Source organism: Cheilinus undulatus, linkage group 12, assembly GCF_018320785.1.
Source record: "Cheilinus undulatus linkage group 12, ASM1832078v1, whole genome shotgun sequence".
Taxonomy (NCBI): Eukaryota; Metazoa; Chordata; class Actinopteri; order Labriformes; family Labridae; genus Cheilinus; species Cheilinus undulatus.
This window is the reverse complement of record NC_054876.1, coordinates 30,865,833-30,889,519: the sequence shown is the minus strand read 5'-3', so window position 1 is coordinate 30,889,519 and position 23,687 is coordinate 30,865,833. Positions and strand designations below refer to the sequence as shown.

Below are 23,687 nucleotides of genomic sequence, written 5' to 3'. Positions count from 1 at the left end.
ACCAGTAATAGAATATGAAAAAAAAAACCCAAAACGTAGCACTGATGATAAATGATTTTGACATTTAAAAAGTTAAAAAGATAAGTTTAAAGCCTTACAATCTGAGAAAAGTAAATTTATTAGTTCAAAAAGGTCAAAACATGAAATGGAAAAATAATTTTTTAAAGGCAAATGTATTAGAAAGAAAGTCAAAATCATGAGTTTAAAAGGTCAAAATATGAAATAAAATTTGTAATCATGAAAAAAAAGTCGAAATATGATTCAAAATTTTAAATTGTGGGTCTAAAGGTCAAACTATGGGATTAGGAAGTCAAAGTTTGGAGTTGAAAATATGAGGTAAAATACAAAATTATTGGTTAACAAGGTCAAAAATATATGTTTTTTTTTTTTTTTTTCAAACTTTGCACAAATGTTGACAATGATTTAAGGATGAACTGAGGAGGTTTAAGAGGTGACAAGTAAAGTTTGTAAGGCCTCATGTTCATCCCTTTCCTGTCAATGTGACATCAGAGGGAATCAGCATTCCTGGCTACCATTACACCATCAAGACAGAAGAACACTCCAAGCAACTCAAAGGAAAGGTAACTGAAAAGTCAGAGGATGGATACATTTTTTTTCCAAAGCACTGAACATCCCCCAGAGATCAGTTCAATACATCATCAACAAATAGGAGGAATATGGCACATGTGTAAATCTGCCTGGATCAGGCTGTCCTCACAAACTAAGGGCCCGTGCAAGAAGGAGACTAGAGAGAGAAGCCAACAAGACACCTATGACTACTGTGAAGGAGTTACAAGCTTCAGCAGCTGAGATGGGAGAGACTCTGCATGTAACAACTGTCGCCGGGGTTCTTCATCAATCAAAGCTTTATGGGAGAGTGGCAAAGTGAAAGTCCTTGTTGAAGAATACTCATATTTATTCTTGACTAAAGTTTGCCAAAAGGCAGTGGGAAGAAATGCGTAAGTGGAAGAAAGTTCTTTGGTCTGATGAGACCAAAATGGTGCTTTTGGCTACCTGGAAGACAAGCACATCATCAGAAACACACCATTCCCACTGTGAGGCACAGTGGTGGCAGCATTATGCTGTGGGGATGCTTCTCAGCAACCAGCCCAGGAAGGCTTGTAAAGGTAGAGGGTAAACTGAATGAGGCAAAATATGGGAAAATCTTGGACAATTTTAATCAGTCTGCAAGTGAACTACGGCTTGGGAGAAGATTTATTTTCCAGCAAGACAATGGCCCATAGCATGCAAAGAAAACTACACAGAAACGGTTGAAAGACAACAAGGTGAATGTTCTGGAGTGGCTGAGTCAAAGCCCAGACCTCAGTCCAACAGAGAATTTGTGGCTGAAACTGAAAAGGGCTGTTTATGTCTGGTCCCCATACAACCTGACAGAGCTTGAGCAGTTTTGCAAAGAAGAATGAGATGTGTAGAGTTTAAGTGTTATATTTCCACACAGTAATCATCAGGGCTGGCTACAGAAATACTCTACTGGGTTTGATCATTTTTATTAACTTCGCATTACGAGGGGTTTTTGCAGCATATGTTAAAGTATCTTTTAATGCTTTTCATGGCATATTTTGTTTGCTTAAGTTTCTGTTGCTTTATTTATATTTTTCTCCTTAGGAGCTGTTGCAGGGAGTCTTCTCTTGTTATCCGTTGTACGAAAAGCCAATAAAAAAAGTGAGTAATCTCCTGAGTTGAACTGACATGTGAAGAGATTACAAATGAAATAGAAGAGGTGACAAAGGTTAAGTGGGCTGTGTCACACACAGAAGACATAGCAGGAAAAAGCAACTTGATTAGAAGAGAACACAGCAGGAGGCAGAGGGCACACACCCATGAAGGAATGAGCTGAGGGTTGTTATCGTAGTTGTGCACAGCCTTTGTTGCGAGAAACTGAGGAGTAATTCTGTAAATCAACGGAGGAGCATCCGATCTGATCCCCCCACACTCCCTGGCCCCGTTCAGCCGGAGCTCAGCTCTGCGGGGGCGTCTTTGAACCTTGATCTTATCTCTACGTTCTCTCCTCACTGATCCTCTCTACCTGTACTTCCTGTTGTGATGGACATGTATAACAGCTGTCCTCCAGCATGGCCTCGCACCACAGCAGCTTTCATTAGCTTACCTTTGCAATGGCAGCAAACTTCTGAAAACACCTCCGGCTGTCTTTCCCGCTGCTTGTCCACCCCCTAACACTGCCTGTCTAATCAAATGTAATCCTTAAATCTATCTTTCTGCACACACAGAGTTCACTTCTGCACCCAGTTCCTACAGTATGAGGGGCTTTATTTTTCCTTTCTCTTCTTAATTTTCTCATCTTTTTATAATTAATGGATTCCTTCCATCATTAATTATCTTTCTGCTTACAGCTCTGTTTTTGTTGTATTTATTGATCTTTGCTCATGCCTGCTGATAACCTTCATTAACACACCTCATACAAACTCACCTTGCACATAGTGTGGGAAAGCATCAGTAATGGAGTTGTTGTTTGGTCCAACTTAAAAATACTGCAATGGAAAAATGACTCAGATGAAGTGAAATAAGTGATGAAGCAGTGTACAGTGTTATGTGTTGGGGGGAGTACAGTAATACTGAAATTATCATGGCAGTGTAACAATGCATGTCCAGGATATTTGGCCCGGTATTTCCTTGCCACACCATGTTGTATTGAAGTTTATTTATCGTATCGTGTTGTAACGTTTCATGTCTTGTCATGTCATAAGGTTATCACGTCACATCCAATTGTATGGTAACCTTTTGTGCCAAATAGTTGCATGTCCTCGTAAATAGAATCATATTGTATCCTATTGTCACAAATTGGATCATATTTTGATTGCACTACCTCACTTGGTGCAAACATCTACTCACACTGCTTTTATTATCACTGCCATGCAGATGATACACAACTTTTCCTCTCCTTACCACCAGATGACACAACTGTCTCAGCCCCGATCTCATCCTGCTTGGCTGATATTTCTAAATGGATGAAGGAGCATCACCTTGAGCACAACCTGTACAAGACTGAACTTATTATCATTCCAGCCAGTCCCACCATGCAACCATAGATCAATACCTGGCTTGGCTAAAAAATACTCTTGCCCACTAAATCTGCCTGAAACCTAGGTGTCACGCTTGATGACCAGCTAACCTTCAAGGTTCATGTGGCCTCGACTGCTCAGTCTTGCCAGTTTATTTGTTCATCTCTCTGGCTTCCAGTTGCAGCTCACATCAAATTTAAAACTCTAATCACTGCTTAAAGCAGAAACTTAAACTGTGTCTGTTTCCCTAGAAACCATATCCAGGTCTACACTTTACTTTAATCATTGCTTAAAGCAGAAACTAAAACTGTGTCTGTTTCCCTAGAAACCACATATCCAGGTCTACACTCCTTCTCAGCCAGCAAAGGGCACCTGGTACCTCCATCCCATCAGGACCTTAAGTCATTAGGGCAACTCTTCTCCTCTGTTGTCCCTTGGTGGTGGAATGAACTACCCAGTGCCTTTTAATCAGCTGAGTCCCAGAGACCCAGCTCTTTAGAGAACACTAAGCACTTAGCTAGACTCTTCTCCGCTGTTGTCCCCACTGGTAGAATGAGTCTCCTAATATAGTTAGCTTGCACAGTCCCTCTCTACTTCTGGGGGTTTTGCGCCCAGCTCTTTGTGAACTACCCAGCACTTGGTGCCTTGGTCATTTGTAGGTGAAGACAATTTTATTGATGGTAATGATGTATGGCCTCACATTAATGGTTAGCTGGTTCACTGCTGTTTATTATTTGGAGAGAAACTGTTTCTATACACAATGTGTGTTGCCTCTAACACTGCATGGCAACACCTTCTTCCAACTGGACTTGGTGTAGTTTCCTCTTGTGTAGATCTTTGCTTGTATTATACTTACTCTTAGATGTGCATTGCTTTGGACAAAAGTAACTGCTAAATGAGATTGCAACATTTTAACAATGTGACATTGTATGTCGTTTTGTGGCCCATCACATTGTAATATTTTGTTTCATATTGCACCATCCCATATTGCTTCATACGATTTTGTATCTGACTGACGTACCATTTCAAATCATATCATATTGCATCGTATCATTTTGTCCTGTATCATATAGTAACATATGATTCCGTATACCAGGGCTATTTAATTACAAATTCTACTGGGCCAAATTTCAAAATCAAGAAATGTAGCTGGGCCAGACCTGTTTGGCGCCCAGTAAGCAGCTGGTAATGTGAAATTTCAAACCAATACAGATCAATTTGATGAAAAATATGCAATTTCTATTCACAGCCTCCCTTTTAAATTTGGAAACATGACAAAAGCACATGAAAAAGTGTACAATAACACAACAACAGAGCTGAATTTGAACATAACCTGAGGTAGAAGAAATTTATTTTTGACTTGAATGAAAATAAAATAACTAGAAAGACAAAATAAAATAAAATTTTGTAAACAATAATTTTGGTCACTTCTTACCCAGGCATATCTTAAAGTGCATACAAACTAAATTTGCACAGATGTAGCTACAGTTGGAAAGGACATGTTTTATACTCAGTATTTTTGGGGCTACTTCTGTCAACATCAATAGCCACGCTTCAAAACAGCGCAGTGCATTGTAGGTGGACTGTTGCTAGGCAACGTGAAGTGTTGCATTCTCGGACTGAAATTCTGTGGGAATTTATGAAAGCTTGCGAAACAGGTTGCCCTCTGCATCTCTGGCATTACCACAGGCTGGGCCACTTGGGGGTTGGTTCTGGGCCGTATGTGGCCCCTGGTCCACTAATTGATTAGGCCTGCTGTATACTATGGTATCGTATTGTATCATATTGTATCATATCATATAGTATTGATCATATGGTATTTTATCATATCGTATCGTACATTATCATATCACATTGTATTGTATCATCAAGTATCGTATCATATCTTATGGTATCGTATTGTATGTTACGTATCATATCATATTGTATCACACAGTATCATATCTTACCATACCATTATCATATTGTATCTCATGTACTGTCAATATCTTTGGAATCTAAGCCATTCTGATGACCTTTTTCCTGTCTCTCTGACATTTCATTATTAACTGCTTTTCAATTTGTGAACATTTGAACATTTAAGCGTTTATAAGCCCCTGTCTTGATAACCTCCACTTCATGGTGGTCAGTATAATCTTTGTAACTGTAACATTTATGAAGTTCAAGACAATTGACTTCTTTAGTTCATCTTAATATATTTGATCATTGGAGTGACTCAAACTACATTTTCAATGACTTCAGTTAACACTAAACATCAATCAATAACACTATTATTGTTGTGGCAGTATTGGCTTGTATTGCATTGCACATTGTGTTGTGTTGCTGCTTTTTTTTGGTCCACCTTGAGTATGTCGCTGCACTTGTTATTGGTTCATTCTTGCTCCCATTCTTCTGTGCACCCGCCCAGCAAATTGAAATCTATGAAAGTTATTAGACTTTGATCAGTTTCTGTTTTTCATTCTGTGTTGCTCTAAACTAGACCATGTTTCATCATCAGTGCCTCAACAGACCCATACTGGGTTTATGGACTCCAATGCATAGAAATATGAACTTGGATGAGTGCTGCTCATACAGATATGACATTAATGTTGGTGCCTTTGTGCAAGATATGATCTTTAAGGTGTAACTATTACTTTTAATGCTATTTCAACCCTGCACCCATGCAATCAAACGCTTCATTCTAACATATTTTGCCTATGTTATATCAGGCTAAATTGAAAGTGATTTCACATGGATGCATCAAAATGTCAACATGACGTGTGAGACGTTGGTTGAACAGGCGGACTTGAAAGTGTCTGTGCATGTGTCATACTTGTGGTCAGAGATAATCAGGTGCTCACACACCAACTGTGTGAAGAGATGAGAGTCAGAACGTAAGCTTTCATGTGAGCCCGAGAGATACACACAAAGCTTCCAGAGAGGCACACACAGGCTCACACACAGGTAGATAAGTCTTAAAGCTTTCATAAACTGCTTCACTGTGATGACAACACCTGACCCAGCGATTAACAAGGATCGGAATAATGATGAGAGGTTGAAGAGAGTAAAAGCTGCTTACTGCTGCTGCCTGTCCCACTGCGAATGAGCTGAAGCATGACAAAGTCAGGGCTAAGAGGAACGTTCAGGGACAACATCATCATCCTTTTAACCTCAAAAACCGACACAAACACTCACACAGAGGCACAAAAACCTGCCAGGCTGTTGTATATGACACATAATCTCCTCCATCTGTTGGTCAGAAGGCTTTTTAAAATACTCAGCTTGTTTATGGCTGGCTATGAGAGAATTGCAGCACAAGGCATTTTCTTCTTCATTTTAAAAAATGAGTGTTACAACCAGAATTATCCTAACTTTATTTTTGAATTTATTGATTAATGTGTATCTAACTTTGTAGACATAACTATAATCTGCCGTGACAAGAGAATTAACTGCCCAATTTAGCTAAATGCTCTGATTGGCCATTCATGAGCAAACCAGCACAGGGAAATTCAGGCAGATTTCTTTTTTTCTCTGGAGTCACTTTCATTTCTTCAACAGTAACTGAACTGAATTATTATGAGTTTAATTGTTAGGATCTTGAGGAGGAAAAAATAGATGGACAAAATTAAATTAGAGTAATATGATGTGACAATGTCGTGACTAATTTACGACTACACTATATGGACAAAAGTATTCGGCCACACCTGTTAACTACAGAATTGTTTCCATCAGACCTGCTGCCAAAGCTTTATAAACTCCAGAACCTACCCATGACATCTACATTTGCAACCATTTGTGATAAAAAATGGGTTGTTCTGAAGGTCTCAGTGACTTCAAGTGTGGTACTGTGATCGATGCCAGCTTTGCCATGCTTTCAGTTGAAAACCATCCTTTTTTTAGAACAGCATTGTGCTTGTCAATGACACTTCTTTCTCACTTGCCAATCAAAATCAAGTAGGGACCGGACTTCTGACAATAGTTGAAGAGGACTCGATCTGACTTGTCTTTTCAAGGGCAGTTTTCAGGTCTGCAGCTGCTGCCTGTGTCAGGACAGGATTCCTTCACATTGTCTGCATGTTTTGTCTACGATATTTCCTTGAAATAAAGAATTATAAAGCACATGGAAATTTTTAAACAGTGTTACAGATCCGTCAGAGGAAAGTGGGATTCAGCAGTCAGACGGGCGAGTCTGAGTTTGGCAGATCATAGAAAACATTACCTGCTTGACTGCATTGTGTAAACTGTGAAGTTATGGAGGAGGGATAATAGTATGGGGTTGTTTTTCAGGGTTTGGGCTAGGCCTCTTATCTCCAGTGAAGAGCAATCTCAATGCTTCAGCATACCAAGACATTCTAGAAAATGCTATGCTTCCAACTTTGTAGCAACAGTTTGGGGAAGGCCCTTTACTATTTCAACATGGCTGTGCTCTAGTGCACAAAGCAAGGACTAGAAGGACATGGTTTGATGAGTTTGGTGTGGAAGAACTTGACTTTATGAATACAAATGGAGCCTTCCACCCAGCTGTGTTGATTTTGTCTACCATTTTCTGGAACCATATAGGCACAGACAAAAATTTGTAATACCTGCAAAAACTGTAACATATTTTGACCAAATAATTTCTCTTCTGAAGTCTTTCTACATAAGCAGAGTGCAACGCTCTGCCAATGCACATCAGTCCTCCCAGCATAAAACCACTTAACAATAATGTGACGATGTATTGACATGCATTGCCTTCACTCTAGTGTCTAGAAAGTGTTTGACATAACAGACACAGCTGCGTAGACTACAGCCAACAAATGCAGGTGTGAATTTATCCATTTTCTACTCTCAATAACGCTGGAAGAGGCAGACTATAAGAACTCAAACAGACAACCTTGCACCACTGAATGTCTGACAGTCAGCCTGCTGTTTCAACCTCCAAATCAAAGACACTCAAAGTGATTAAGAATCACTCAAGGATACAGCTTTGCTTTGCCTGAACACTGAGAAATGACGGATGGCAAGTCTTACAAGTTGGTTAATTAGGATGCTTATGATTACAATGATTTTATTTAATTTCTTCATCCAATCCTCAGTTGCATCAACAGATATTATGCTCTGCATTTTGTTTGATGTTTTTATAAACCTGGTCACTGCAAAGTACTACAGGCAATTTTCTAATGTACATTTAAGCCTATTTAAAGTCCTCAATGTGATAAACACAGCCAAACTGAGAACATTGGGGGCAAAAGGCATGCTGCTTCACAAGTATTCTCTCTTTTCTATTTTATTTCCTGCTTCTAAATAAGAAGTTAAATCTCTGCACGAGACTCTTTACTGACCTTCCTGCTATTTCATCTACCCTGCTGAAACTCATGAAAAAAACGTCGTGAATTCTAAAATGACTCAAGGCTGAACAAAATTACTCTGGCTTTCAGGACAAATCTGGTTAAAAGGTCTGCTGAGAGAAAGCATTGAAAAGGCTTTTTTGGACTTACTTTCATAGACAGAGCTTCACTGGAGTAGGAGAAACAGCAATCACCCCTCAAGATAAATGGGAAGCAAATAAATCTTAGTCCAAATTGAGAAAATTATGTGCACTATCAGCAATCACATAAGCAAGACACTTGAAATGGTAAAGTGAAGTTCAGGCTGAATTAGAAAGCATAATAAGTAATTTTATGTGCGCTTTTCTTTTAGGTGTTTCACACATCCATCTGGGAAAGCTTCAATAGGAAACGTTTGAGAAAAGACAGAGGATTTGAAAAAAAACTTGGAGTGTGATTGGGTGAACGTTCTGTCTGTCACATCTCTACGGGCCAATCAGACTGGCGCTTTAGCAGCATCCACGCTAATATCTTCCTCCATAACTGCACTAGCTCTTGCTGCTGCTTGTTTACGTCACGACTATGCTGCGCCTGAAAGTACTGCCCCTCGTCGCTGATTGGTCCTGTCATTTTCTAACCGGGCCCAAACAGTTCAGAAGGGAGCTTAGCGAGACAGATTCGCCAGTGGAAAAAACAAGGAAACGAGCAGATCCATCTGCTTTGCAAGGTTACAGCCAAAGTTCATCCAGCCTCACTGGTAGTGATGGGAACTACGGCTCTTTTTAGGGATCTAGATAATTTGGCTCAGCTCAGTAATAAGTGCTTGTCTTTTGGCTCTTATATTTGATACTATTTTGGCTCTCATGTCTATTAAACAAAAATAGAAATATAAACAAGACTAGGTGAAAACCTAGTATATGGCTGAACGCAACTATCTGTGATGCCTGTTGAAATGCCTGACTGGCAGAAGGATTTTGTCATTATTGTTATTTTTTGTTAGCTAAATTTATTGTTAGTGGTTACTTAAATGTATAGCTACATGCTGTTCTCTCTGTCTCTCTTAATAAAGCTCTTCTCTGTGTAGATATGAAACACTACAGAGATGTGTCAAATTTCACTGATAGAGACAGACACTGAGTCAATGGAGATTCTTTTTCTTTTTTTTTGCCAGATATAAGTCTTTAATGGTAGTGAATTTATACTAACAATAAAACGCTAACTGTTAATCAACTGTCTATTCTAAAATTAAATAAAAACTGCAGATTTCATGAACATTTCTAAGTCTTGCTCAGGCAGGTGTGAAGGGTCTTTATATGTAAAATTAAGCTGAATGTTTATTTTATTCAGCTGACACCTAATGGACTCCTGAGTTACTAATTTATCTGTTAAAGATTCTTATCCATTTGGCTCTGGTTCTCACTGCCTCGATGAACCTTGTTTAAAGTGTCAGTGTTCCTATCATCTTTTATACCTGTTCAAGCTGTAGTAAACTATTTATTTTAGTGTTGTATGCCCACAAAAACAACACAACCTGTCACGGTCTTGTTATTGAAGCCATCTAAAAGAATAACACACTTCTGCAATGCCTCCTCGCGCTGCATTCTCACTGGAGGAAAACCAGCAAGGGACGATGCTCCAGCCGATGAGGAGGCTAGTACTCGCAACCAATCATGGCTCAGGACGGAGGGAGCGGTAGATGGTAGAACCATTTGTTTGGGACCAAAAGAGATGTAAAACAGCATTTTTCAAGTTCTGCAGGAAACAGAAAGTTTGAGACGCTCTGGGCCACTGCTGATTGGGCCAATGGTGTGATGTCACTTTCTGAGTCATTAACTGATCTCCACTGACTGGCCTACATAAATCATTCTGGTTCTACTGTATCACAGAGAGTTGGGGGGACACCACGAAGGAAGTCAGCTGAAGTGACCACATATGATTCCTTGCCCCATAAAAGGGGGACTGATTGTTTATCAGTTTTCAAAGTAGATAGTAAAAAACTACATATTTTAAAAACTGATTTCTTGACTTGATAAAAGAGCCAGGAGAAAAGTCAGGACATCAGCTGCTAACTGCCTAATGGATCTTAAGCTTTCCCATTAGACAAACTGGATGCCAGTGCTTTAACATTTTCAATCTGAGATGTCAGTAAATCTGAGTAAATAACAGATTTTGCTTATCCACTGTGAATGCACCACACCTAACTCTGACACAGGGGACTAATCGCAAATTCCTAGATGTCTCCAGGTACCTATTGTTAGAATATGGACTGAATGGAGCTTTTGATGAAAAAGCAAGAGAGGCACAATGAAAAACAGACTCACCAATGAAGGATGTCTCTCCCAGGTAGCCTCTCCGCTTCAACTCCACCTCTAGGAACTTGTCCTCCTCGTCCACAACATAGTACTCCTTCTCCAGAGAGATCCAGGCCCAGTCCAGACGAAACTGCTGTCCCTTTAGCTTATTTCCACCTGCGGAAAAATACATTAAAACATGCAGACAATTTTAATCCCTAAGGAACACTCCCATTAGCAGAGTACCTGAACTGATTGGATGTGTTCCTGCTATAATAACATCAAGGAAGTGTCAGGATACCTTTTTATTAAGTAAGATCTCTATGAAGATGCTGTATTTATTGGTTGGGTCTGAGCCCACTTATAAATGAGATGTAAATTATGCTGGAAAGAATACTCCATAGAAGCTGGAAAGAAAATAATGAGGCCAAAGCGGGTAATTACTGTTTAAAAGAATGAGGAAAGTTTGTTTTTATCATATTTCACTGTGTAGTTTACATCGTTACAACACATTTCAAGAAAATTAACAGTTTCCTTAATGGAGGACTGAACCACAAGATAACCTCTATACTTTATCTGACTTGTAATTTTAATAAAATGTTCTTTTATTAAACTGTGGTTGTGTGTGTGTGTGAAAAAATAACAACCCTTACTGCTGATGCCAGCGTGGCAGCCAATCAGTGTTATTAAGGAGAGGTTTGCACAGTAAATGGTCTTGTTAGCGCTGGGCTAACAGAGCTACTAAATTGCTGCCACTTAAACAAGCAGGCAGAAAGGATGATGCATTGTGAGTCTGATTTACCCACCTGCACAGAAGGACAATAGTGATGACGAAGGAAATAATGAGAGGACATTGTAAAGGGATCATAAAAGAGGGAGAAGAAGGATCTTTTTCTGTCTTAGTGTGTATGAATGATGCACAACTATCCACAGTATTCCTGTGAGTGTGTAACTTAATGTGTGCAGGAGGAAACAGAGGTGCAGGTGGACTAAACACTGTATGCAAACATTACTGAATGTGTAGGCTGAAGGGAAATCTCAATTAGCTCTTCTGAGAACAACTTTAAAGCTGTTTGTTCTGGAGTTATTTACATCCAACACCATCGTTGTGTGCAAATCATGATAAAAATACTTCTTTAAACCTCCCTGTGTTAAAATGTGCTGCTAATCCTGCACTTTCATGCTGAAATGACAGGGCATCGCTGTATCCTGATGAATAAGGGAATCAGAAATGGTGCCATAAAAATGGAGATGTAACACCTCCACAGCTAGCACATATACAGGTTCAGCTCTGTTAGCTGGAACATGGTATACCGTCACTGTGTTAAAACGCAGCAGAGGTGAAAAGTTCAGCACTTTCTGGTTTGGCAGACACAGCTACAACATGCTGAGGTGAGGAGACAGCTAATATAATCAGAGCTCATGTATCCTCCAAAAAGCCTGCAGGCCAAGTTCGGGCTCCACTTAGCTGGTGCAAACACAGAATGGCACACATACACCCATGCAAACACACACACATTTTCAATGCCAATTTCACTGCAACCTTGGCTTTTATCCCCCTGATAGTAAATACAGCATAAGCTGCCTGAGATCTTCGTGTGTTTGTTTGTGTGAAGCAGTCCTTCTGCATGACCTCAGCGAGGAGCCGTACACAGACAATAGAGTTTGGAGTCACTGGGCTTCAGACTGTCTCATTCCTCCAGCTTTTGAGAAGGATAAAAGACCTCTCACATGTGCTGACCATACAGAAAAAAGCAGCTTTGAAATCATCCTCAATAGAGCTAAATTCACTTTACACCCACTTTCAAAGGCTTTCCCAACAAAAAAACACACCATGAGGGTTTTTTTTCTGAACCAATTAGGGATCAGAGTTTCTCTACTGAAAAATTTCAAGGATCAGGACACTCTGAGAAATCTGGCAAGAGAAACTTTGATGCCACAGTTTTGATGCTAGCTTGTGATGTAGGATGGACTTTGTGGAATAATCAGCGACAGCTGTCCAGGCAGAAGGGTTTCTCTTAAGATCCTAAAGGGTTAAACTCAAAACACTTGAAACTTTTATGCTTACCAAGACTGGTTTTTGTAGGCGGTCTGTATGATGTTTGTTAGAGGCATAGGGGGCCACCCCTTGATATACTAAGAGCTTAGGGCTTACAGCATCATCATCTACAAGGGGCTTCATGTTTGTGCTCTTTTTCCTACTCATCAAGCCATTTTGTCTGCAACAATAGAGATGTAAGACTAATACATGGCTTACTGTACATTCAGCAAACTGTCATAAACCCACACTCCTCTTTTAAAAGATTTTCCATATGAACACAGAAATCAAGACCAAGTGATACAATTGTTTGTGTCCAAGGTGTTCTACTTCCTGCTGTAATTGAAAAATTGTCCACAACGTTTTAGCATGCATTTACTAAGCTGCAATCTCCAGTGTCAGAAGTTTAAAAAAAACCTGCATATCGTGGAGTATCCACTTGAGACTGGCTGCAAAAGCCAAGGAATCCCCTTTCCCACTTTTTTTAATTTGCTTTATTTATTACAAGAGACAGTGCAAATTAATGGGCATGTAAATGTGCCAGATTGTAGCCATTGACTTTTGTTAAAATGTCCAATTTTACAGCATAAATAACCATGGTGACAGCTTGGTTCAATAAGCAATCTGATATCAAAAGCTAATTCTTTATTGGTGCACTCTGTATGCAGTCTGTGGCAAAGATTTGTGCACTCTAAATTCTTAAATAAAGACAGTCAAATTGTGGCAGTGCCCCATTTTACAGCCAAGGTCATGATTCGCCCCAAAAAAATAAGGACTGGCCCCTTTAAGGCTGGGTTATTACCAAGGGTGGTATTTTTTTGTCACTTGGCTTTCACGTGGAGTTTGTTTTGCAAACTTCAAGCAGGCTTTCATGTGCTTTGTACCAAGGAGAGGTTTCCATACAAACACTCTGGGCTGCATTGAAGGTTGCCCTTCTAGACTAAAAATAAATGTTGAATTAAATTTGAAAATACACATTTAAGATTTTCTGAGGCCACACTGGTGATAAATAAAGTGTTTAAAGTGCATAAAACAGCATAAAAATCGAGCTTGAAAATCCCAGGGGAGGAACCCCCAGTCTGCCTCTAGAGGTTAGGGGTTATTAATAGTCCCTATATGACCACCTCTTGTCTTTGCACATTGTAGAAAGTTTAAATCATCTGTCTGTGAGAGTAGGGATGGTTTACTGATGAAAAGACAACAGAGGAAAAGAGCTTTCATTAAAAATGGACAGACTGGTATATGTTCATCCACCCCCGCACTATGAATTGTTCTGACCAGTATGATTTTTATGTTTAAGATTTAATAAAAAAAATCTTTCATATTTTTTTTTTTTTTGGGGGGGGGGGGGGGGTATCAATGAAAGCATTAGCAGTTCCTCCTGAGAGAAGTGCTTCATAAAAACTAAAAGCAAAATTTCAATACTATTTTAAAAAACAGAGGAATAGTCCTTACTATTATTTACCAAGTACGATTTCTTCCTATTCAAAGAGAAAATGCCAACTCTTATCCCATAGTCCCAAGGCTCTCTCTTCTCTCCAGACTTTTTCTTCTAAAGATCTACTATAGATCCTCAACCTCTAACACAAGGCTTTCATGAAGGTACAATCATTCATTCAAAAGTGCTACAGACCTTCATATACTCCTGAGTACCTGCTCTGCCTCGGTGCACGCTGCCAGGCAACGGCCGAGATTCTCACACTTTAGGCTTAGGGAGAGGATTGAGTCTTTTAAGTCATAAAAACCTGAGGCTATGTCAAGTCAAGAGGCCTTAGTTTTATAGTCAGAGAGGAGTTTAGAGGAGTTATTTCAGATATTGTAAAGCATAATCTGCTTTCATTCATGATCTGAGTTCAGTGTGAGACAAAAACACTACATCTTTTTTTTTTACTTTTTTGGCTCTTGACTACACCATTTCAGTTTGAAAAATAATATGATTTTGACATCTGCATTGAGTCCATGATAGTAAATTAAATTAGAACTCTGATTTATAACCCAGCGCTAATTCTTATGAGTAGTTTTGTTTTAATAAGTTACCAATGCTTAAATGATCACATGCACCATATGTGACAAATGCAAGCTCCTCCCAGAGTCCTTACAAGATACGGCGAGCAGAGAAGGAAAAGTGTTGTTTTTGCTGCATGTAATATGTCACATAGCCAAAAGTTATAGTCATTTTGATTGGGTCAGCTATATAACAAGAACTACTACCTTAGTTAGATGGATCTGCAACTTATAGGACTGAAAGACAGTGAAAGTACGATAAGGGTCTGGTTGAGACTGTAGCTCCCAGATCAATACCGTGAGATGCCACATCTGCCAGAACAGAAAGACAGAAAGATAGGTAAAACTTTTAAAATGAAATCAGATTAAAATTTCAGTAAATGTTAAGATAAGGGTTATGAGACCATAAGCTAAAAGTTAAACCTGACCTGCAAAACCGAATTCTAAAATATTTAATAAAGCAACTTGCTTACAAGAAAAAAGCTTGTCCTCAATGAAAACATTCTGACATGACAAATGTAGCTTACGTAACTATGTTAGCTGCATATGCTATGTAGATAACAGAGCAAAATAGCTATCGTAGTTAAAGATGAAGCTAATGAGGCACTTGGACATCTATACTAACAAAGCTGTAAATATAATATTACTTTCGTTAGCTACATAAGCTATGTAGACAACAGAGCTAAATAGCCAATGTAGTTAAAGATAAAGTTTAAGATGCTTATGGATATCTATATGACTAACAAAGATACAATGCTAAGAATAGTTTCTTAGCTACATAAGCTATGTAGACAACAGAGCTAAATAGCTGAAGTAGCTATAGATAAATTTAGAGATGCTTATGGCTATCTATACTAACAAAGACACAACGCTAAAAATAGTTTTGTTAGCTACATAAGCTAAGTAGACAATGGATCTAAGAAGCTAAAGCAGCTAAATATTAAGTTCAAGATGGTCATGGATATCCTTGGCAACAAAGCTACAAAGCTAACGTTAGTTTTGTTAAGTACAGAAGCTACATAGATAATGGAGCTTATAAGCTAATGTAACTAAAAAATAAGCTAAATATGCTCATAGATACCGTGCTAACAAAGCTATGAAGCTGATGTTAGCTTTGTTAGCAACATAAGCTACGCAGCTACGTCATGTACAAAGCTCATGTTCCCATACCTAACTTACTTTCATCGGCTTATATAGTCATGTTGACTTAGTAGCAAGCCACCATTAGCATATCTACTTCTATGCTTAGTTTAACCCCAGGTTAGATCTCTGAACGTTTTCTGTTTTATCTATGACACGTTGCTGAGACTGTAATGATTACAGTTTAGTAATTTCATGTATTTTTTTAAATGAATTTATTTATGAATAAAGTTGAATTTTAAAAACAAATCTAACACTGAAAATATGTTGTACTGGCAAATCATGGGCGCTCTGTTCTGACAGAGGCAGTGTCATACAGTAACAATCTGTGAGAATGGGTGTCTGATATCGACAGAGTGCAGCCAGACAACCTTGGAAAGCACAGTGGTACGTTGTGCCTCCAAACTGTATTCAGTGCATTCTTGCATCAAAGTTGGCATTTGTGCAGAGAATGAAGATATCCTTCAAAGGACTCTTGAGATATCAGGCTTACAAACAAGGGAGGACCATTGTAAGGCCCCATGAACTAGACCTTCAAAATCCAATCACATCATCAGGAGGTCAGTGTGCACAGAATGATGCGAGCATTCCTGGTATTTTGCACCCACAAGGAAGGGATAAACATGAGGCCCAGTGAGACTGACTTTTGATCTAGGATCATGTTTGAGTCAGAGTGGACTTTTCTTCAACGCTTGAAGAAAAAACCTCAAACCATTGTTGAGATATCCTGTTCCCAAGCATGGCCCTTATGCACCTTTTGCCAGATGTGTGGATGGACAAGCAGAATACATAATGCCCCTGGCCCTTAGCTATCACTGAGGCAGAGGCATAATCAGACTGATCAATTAAGGCTTTGAAGAATAATGAGGTATGTCAGTGACCAACACAAAGCAAAGCTTATAAGGGGAGGGCACCTATCCTGCACCCTGACAGGCCCTGAAAATAGAAAAGCATTTTTGTAACATAGAATTTGCTTGTAGCTAAAAAAAAATATCTCTCATGTTTCTGTGTAGAGAATGTGAAACTATCATTCACAGGTTTGTGGGTGTGTGAAGTAAGTGCTGAAGTGTGTGGTAGTGAAGTGTGGACAGAGGGTGCTTATCCTGCAGGAAATCGCCTCTCTTTATGCTCGACTGTTGTGCTTCTGATAACAGAGTCTGCCAGAGCAACAACCCACAGTCCTGAATGATTTAAAAGACCCGAAACATCACTCCTAGATTTAAAAATATGCAGATCTTAACTGAGTTTATTTCTGAAACCAGAATAAACATGACAATAGCGTATTTTTTAATTGTTGTCAATTTTTTTTCTGCTGTGTGTATTTGTGTGTGCGTTGAGCCTCAGAAACCAAAATCAAAGGCAATTTTCACAGCAAGACGACATTTTTCTCGGTACATATTCTGCTTCTGGCTTCACGGCCCTCTCCTCGCTGCTACTTCTCCATCTGCCGTCTGTGCTCCTTTGTACATGAGTCCCCAGCTCCCTGTGCTTCTGCCAACCTAACAGCTACATTCAACCAACAAAAAATGAGCTCCCTTTGAATGAGCAAAACCTTTCTAGAAAATCTGAATTAGGAAGCAATCTCTAAATATGCTGTTTATCCAGTTGGCGACACATTCCCTCTTACGCAGAAGGAAGCACTGTATATATGGAGAGCTTTAACACTTATTCTGCTCAAACAGAGAATAATACAGTATTTCTGAGGTAATAACAGACCACACACTATTCATCTGATGATACAGGGGTGCCTATTCATGGTAAATATCACAGGTAACAATATGTAAAATCCTACTCCCCCTGAGGATGTTCAATAACTTTCAGCTTATCCAGACATGTGAGGAAGCTTTAAATAGGATCACCTGTTTCTTTCTTCATTTCAGTGTACCATGTTGTGTGGTCTTGCAAATATCTGACTGAAAACAGCTCATTTATTGTCTCTAGTAGAACCTAATTCAGAGATCAGTGGGCTTATGTGCTAAATCCCTCATTTACATTTGGCCCCAGGCGATCAGCATGTTAGTGGCTATCTCCCGAGGTTTGTTAAAATATCAGCAGGTTGACCAGGAATTCATGGCCCTGGGCAAATGAACACAAATTTTTTTTAGATGCAATGGAGGGGGAGGCATGCTGAAGCTGAAGTAACAGAGGTTTTTGTGTTAATCTGGCAAGAAAAAAGCACAGGTATGGACCACACAACCCCACTGTGTATGAGACTACACCTGCAGACTGTTTCTATAAGAACTGATTTGCTATCAGGAGGGTTATATTGGTTTCATACATGCACAAAATTTCTAAAAATTCCCCAACATTATTCTCAGAATGGGAATACACACTAAAACTTTCAAAATAAAATCAGATTAAACTTCTATTTCGGGTTAGGATAAGGGTTAAGGAAACAGGATACCAAAAGTTAAAACATTGCTCAGGCTACTGCTAGCTATTCAACTATGGTTGCTTAAGCTAAGCTAACAAAGCCGCTATGTAAGCTTTGTGGATACATTTTTTAAGTGTAGCTGCATTTTTATTACTCTTAGAATTGCACAAAATCTAAACAGCGCAATAAAAAACTGGTAATGGAAGTGTAACCGTACTGTGTTTATCTTGCCTGTGTCATACTTTACCAATGTGGACATACATATCAGTAAAATTAGATAAATATGGCTCCCTGTTTACCGTTGTTTTTTCTATTATAGCTGAGAGACATAAAAATAAGCAAATAGATAATAATGGGACTAGAGCCTTTAAGCTGTAGACTTTTCTTCTGCTTTTATCCAGCCCCACATCTTGACCAGAAGGCTTTTACAGCAATTTAATCTTAGGAACAACTTAACTTTTTAACAAACAGGACACAAAGCATCAGGCTAAACAACATTTTATCTGATCAAAAATGTTCATCCACAGGTTCACCACAAGGGTGTGTGCTGTCACCTCTGTTGTTTATTTTGTATACAAATGCACGTCAGAGCAAATATGATGACAGAGCCATCATGAGGTTTGCTGATGACTCTGAATGAGACCGGCCTCGGCCAGGAGTCTTACCTTCAGCTAAATACATCAAAAACCAAGGATAAACTGATTGATATTAAGAGGGAACCTCAACAAAATGATTCCACTTCAATCAGAGTATGTGCAATCCTCTAAATACCCGGAGACAATCAGTGATTCGAAACGGAACTTTGAAGCTAACTGTGAAGCGCTGTGTAAAAAGATTTACCAACATTGTTTAAGGAAACTGTCCAATTTCACACTGATTAAACATTAATGCCCATGCTCTATTGTGCTGTTATTGAATCAGTCTTGTCTTTTTCTTTAGTGTCATGGTTCAGCCACACTTCTTAAGAGAAAAAAAATCTTTGAACTGTGTAGTGGGATGGTTGAGTCGGCTGATAGGTTAGCCACGGCTCTTTCCAGCATCCCTGTATACTAGACAGTTACAGCTGGTAGCTAACTCTGTCTCCCTCTGTTTGTCTCCCACCCTTTTGCACACTGAATTTCAGCTTCTCCCCTCTGGATGGAGGATTTTAGTCCCAAGGTGCAGAAGAAAGTGATACAGAAAAAGCTTTGTTCCTGATGCTATTGCTGATCTGATAAGTTGTAGCCATATTTTGCACACACTTATTTATTTGTTTATTTATTAAGGTATTTATTCCTACATTTAAATCCTAAACTTGTTTTTACCCTAGTTCAATTAAGACCTATTGATTTGTTAAATTTCTTATCTATTTCACGGTACCTCTCTGGGGGTTGGGTGGAGGGTCATTCAGTTGATTTTAAATGTGGGAGCCAAGTTAAATTCATGCATGTCTAAGAAAATATATAAGCATATGTTGCATTTTTTGTTTTAAAGGTTAATCTTTGTTTTTGTAAAAGCATGTACAAAGTCAGCTAAAATAGACTGTATCCAATTAATGAATGCTGTAAGCTTACTGGCTGCAAAACAAATCTACCTACAAGTACAAATAAAGTAACCTGAACCTGAAGCCTTCTACTCTCAAGATTCAAGATGAGGCGCATATCAGGTGTGAGGATGCAATACTCGCGCAAACAGTATGAAAGCCCTGATGTGTAAACAAACACACTAAAATGAAAATCAAGCCATGACACAGCCGCTATACATCCACTCCATTAAAACAGCATATGCTTAAAAAAATGAATAAAACAACTTTACTGAAACTTTTTCTTGCCAGCCTCCGACTACTTTCCCCTCCCCCGACCACCTTCCATACCCTGACAGGGTAAACTTACAGCTGTGAGGGCGAGTGTGAACATGAAACTTTCAGGGGCAGAGATCCTGAATTTTAAGATTTTCAGCAGTGCATGTGTGAGGACAGTGCAACCAGTACAATTCTGCCTTAAGCTGTGGGGGGTGACGTTTTTGTTTGATTGCAGTGGGAAAAAATCAGGAGAAACTCCCTGGAGCATGCATGCAGGGATAAGGACATTCATGTATTACAATTGGCAGGCAACACATTTTTGATTGTACTTTCCAAGTTGTGCCTTATGTCATGCATCTTTTAATGCTTGTTTTAAGCAGTTTTAAAATGTAATTGTGCTTGATTAACACACTGCCTTGATTTGAAGTTCATCTTTTTATATGGGTTCATCATTTATCAATTAATGCCCCCAAAAATCACTGAGGCCCCTTTGTTGGTTCTCTTTAACTATTCCTACTCTGTCCAATGAAGACACCTATCTGTTTTAATATCCTTAACAGCTGCAACAGCTTATGTAAATGGGAAGCTCTCACTGGTAAAAGGTACTTTAAGATATTTCTTTTCAATCAGTTTGAGATTTTTTTTTCTTTCAAAAGCTAGAATTCTGGTACAAAACTCCTGGAGGGACATGGTTAGAAAAAAGGTTTGTGTGCACCAGAAATTACCACATGAAAAAGTTTCTCGCATCAGAAGAAAGTATGACGTTTGGACCAGAGAGATTCTGTCTTTTTGTCTGAGAGGAAGAGCTCGGAGGTCTGCTGCCACAGTGAGCTGGAAATATCTCAGAAAGTTCCAGAAAATGTCCCATTTAACTTTAACAGATGCTCTCTATAAAATATTCCTGTTGTAATTTTTTTAGTTTCACCAAAATGTATCTACCAGGGGTGTGATGAGATCTCATGCCACGCGATCTTGTAGGCACAAATAAGTTTTTACACCCGATAGGCTGGGGGTTTGACTGAAATTGCACATTGCATTTGGTCAAACAAACCAAACAGTTTGGATAACATCAACATTCGTAGTGCTGTCATCCCAAATAAACAGATTAAGAAGAAAAGAAGACATAGAAGAAGACACCTGACTGGCCAGAACAGACACCAGAAATCCATCTCCTTTCACTGGCTTTTCACCACATAAACAATGGAGCAACACCAAATTTATGCTGTTTTGGGATTTCTCTCTTGCTTTGGTATTCATATACATATGTGGTTCACAAGAAGTATGAGAAAAAAAATGTAAAAATGGATTTGTGGGCACGCAGATGGCCTAGTGGTCTAAAGTGCTACCCATGTACACTGGTGGCCTGGGTTCGAATCTGGCCTGTGGCCCTTTACTGCATGTCTCTCCCCACTCTCTCTCCCGTTTCAAACTCTATCCACCATCCTCCCCTATCAAACAAAGGCACGAAAAGTCCAAAAATAAATCTAAAAAAACAGATCTGTTAGTGCTCCGTGTTACATACAGTGAGCGAGATCAAGCACATGTTCCTGAAGGCAAGAGGAAGTGAAGAGCACATACAGTAGCCCTAGGAGATAAAAGTTGCTGCGACAGAATAATGTTTCCCCCCTGCGGCCTATAGCCATCAGGCATGTCCTGCAGAAACACCTTTGGCGACCTCACGCATGAAACCACATGAAACTGACATCAAGGCCGCAGACTCCTCACTCCTTTGAAGTTCTTGTGATACCGCAAATAACCATGAGTTTTTTTCACTGATGTGTACGATGCTCACCCAGAGCGCTGCTTACAGGAAGAAGGCTGGAGGACAAAGAAAGTGGTGGCTTCCTTTAGGTGTTAGTGCGTCTGTGTGTGTGCTGCTCAGATGAATGATAGCAGCTAAAAGCAGTTGCTCTCCTGCAGGATTTGTTTGTGCAGAACTGTAGCACGCTTATCACTCAGCTTGTCCCCACGCCGCGTATATAATATTTAACAGATGATGAGTTTTACGCATCTCAGGATGTTTGAGTGGAGCTCCAGAGAACAAACTGTGTCGGAGCCAGAGAAGATAAACTAGCCACTAAAATCCTCTCTTTTTCCAACCTGCTTTTTTCTAAGCTCTCATTGCCTTCCATTATCGCCTCCGTCTGATCAAAGCATTATTTCATTTGGTCAGAAAATCAATTTTTTTTTTTTTTACTTGCAGACTTTATGTTGTTTGTTGGAGGGATTCAGATACAAACAAGAAATCAGAGCTCACAATAACTCCCCAGTGCTGACAACTTCAATATTGCAAACTGAGCAGAAAAATGGGAAACACTTTGTATACTGAGACTTGTACAATTTAAATGTCAACCAAGGAGCCATTAGCAGCTCAGTGTGCGCGCTCATGTCCCACAGTTACCACTGAGAAAACTGTATTTGTCTGCTCTTCTTCCAAGGCAGACTCACTGAAAACGAATGAGTTAAAGTTAAAAATGAGCAGGCAATCTATTAAAAAAGTTGGTGAAATAAAGCATTAAAAGACCTATGTTGATAAGACAATGACTGCATCTGAAAATGGCAACCTTTGGTTGCATTTATACATTTTAGGCATTTGAAAATGAGTTCCAGAGAGCAGATTCATGTGAACAGCAATACAGAGGTCCCTCTGCGAAACAAAACTACTCTTGCACATTATGGTTCTAGTACAAAATGCACTTTTCCAATTCAATGATGGGGATTTATATCTGCTTTGGGCATTTGGATACCAAGTAGTAATCCTTAATGCTTTCTGTGGACACACCTCTATGCACACTAGAAATAGTTTGATATCAGACAGCTCAGACTGCACATGTAGGCAGTCTGCGATGCCTTAAGTTTGACTGGTAGCCACAAAAATAGTAGCTTTTAAATAATATAGCACCTACAATAATAAAGCTTCTGATGATGATATATAAAAGAGCAAAAAATAAAAAATGTTAAAATGTTAGACTGAAATCAGATAAGATCCAATCCTTTCATGTTCTGGATAAAAATATGTTAAGTGTTGATTACTTTGAGTTGGCTGATCTTAAACCCACCCATTAATGTTTAACTCATCAGGCTCCTCATCGACCTTATTGTTCTAGTAGGCTCTAAATCACATGGTGCATCTAATAGAGACAGTTAGGTTTAACTGGGAAAAACAGCCTTTTCTGTTCAGGGGATCAATAGAACACTTTGCCAGCAGAGCTCACACTGGATACAGGCCGGGGTAATTTTACACTCAGCCACAGCCTTATTGCCTTGTGCTGTTTTATTGAATGACATTTTGCTTCCTGTATTCTGTCTGTTTTATTGCTGTTTATTTCTATTTTTTTTTTAATCTATTAGTCTTTGACTTTTATCAAGCATATAGCATTAGCTCAGGCAGGCCACATAGTCAAACACTGCCATATAATTGAGATCAGCTGATCTCACGCAAGCCCTCATCAGCTGACGGCCAGCTAATTCACTCTAAGCACCCCGTTGGCTAATCACACTCATGCTGCCATATTAAAACTGCTTTAGCCTGGCTATGCTTCGCTGCTCCCTCTGCAAGCAGCTTGTTGCAACCCTCCTCCACCCCAGCCCTCCTCCTCTAAGCTGTATCTGATTTAATCACTGTCATTCCATTGTCAGTGATGTCTGCTCTGCTCTGGGGTTATTGCTGCTTCGCTTGCCGCCTCAGGCTTTCCTTGTAAGCACAGGAAGAGCAGGAACGTGTGCTGTTCCTG

General features: G+C 39.3%; 1 protein-coding gene across 1 annotated transcript in view; it reads right to left on the bottom strand.

The window, feature by feature from the left end:
- frem2a (FRAS1 related extracellular matrix 2a) overlaps positions 1-23,687 on the bottom strand; it is a 119,405-nt gene that overhangs the window by 68,177 nt on the left and 27,541 nt on the right. Inside the window, exon 4 of the mRNA XM_041800867.1 lies at positions 10,648-10,794. Coding sequence (XP_041656801.1) covers positions 10,648-10,794 — 147 coding nt within the window. The remainder of the gene's footprint in view (positions 1-10,647; positions 10,795-23,687) is intronic.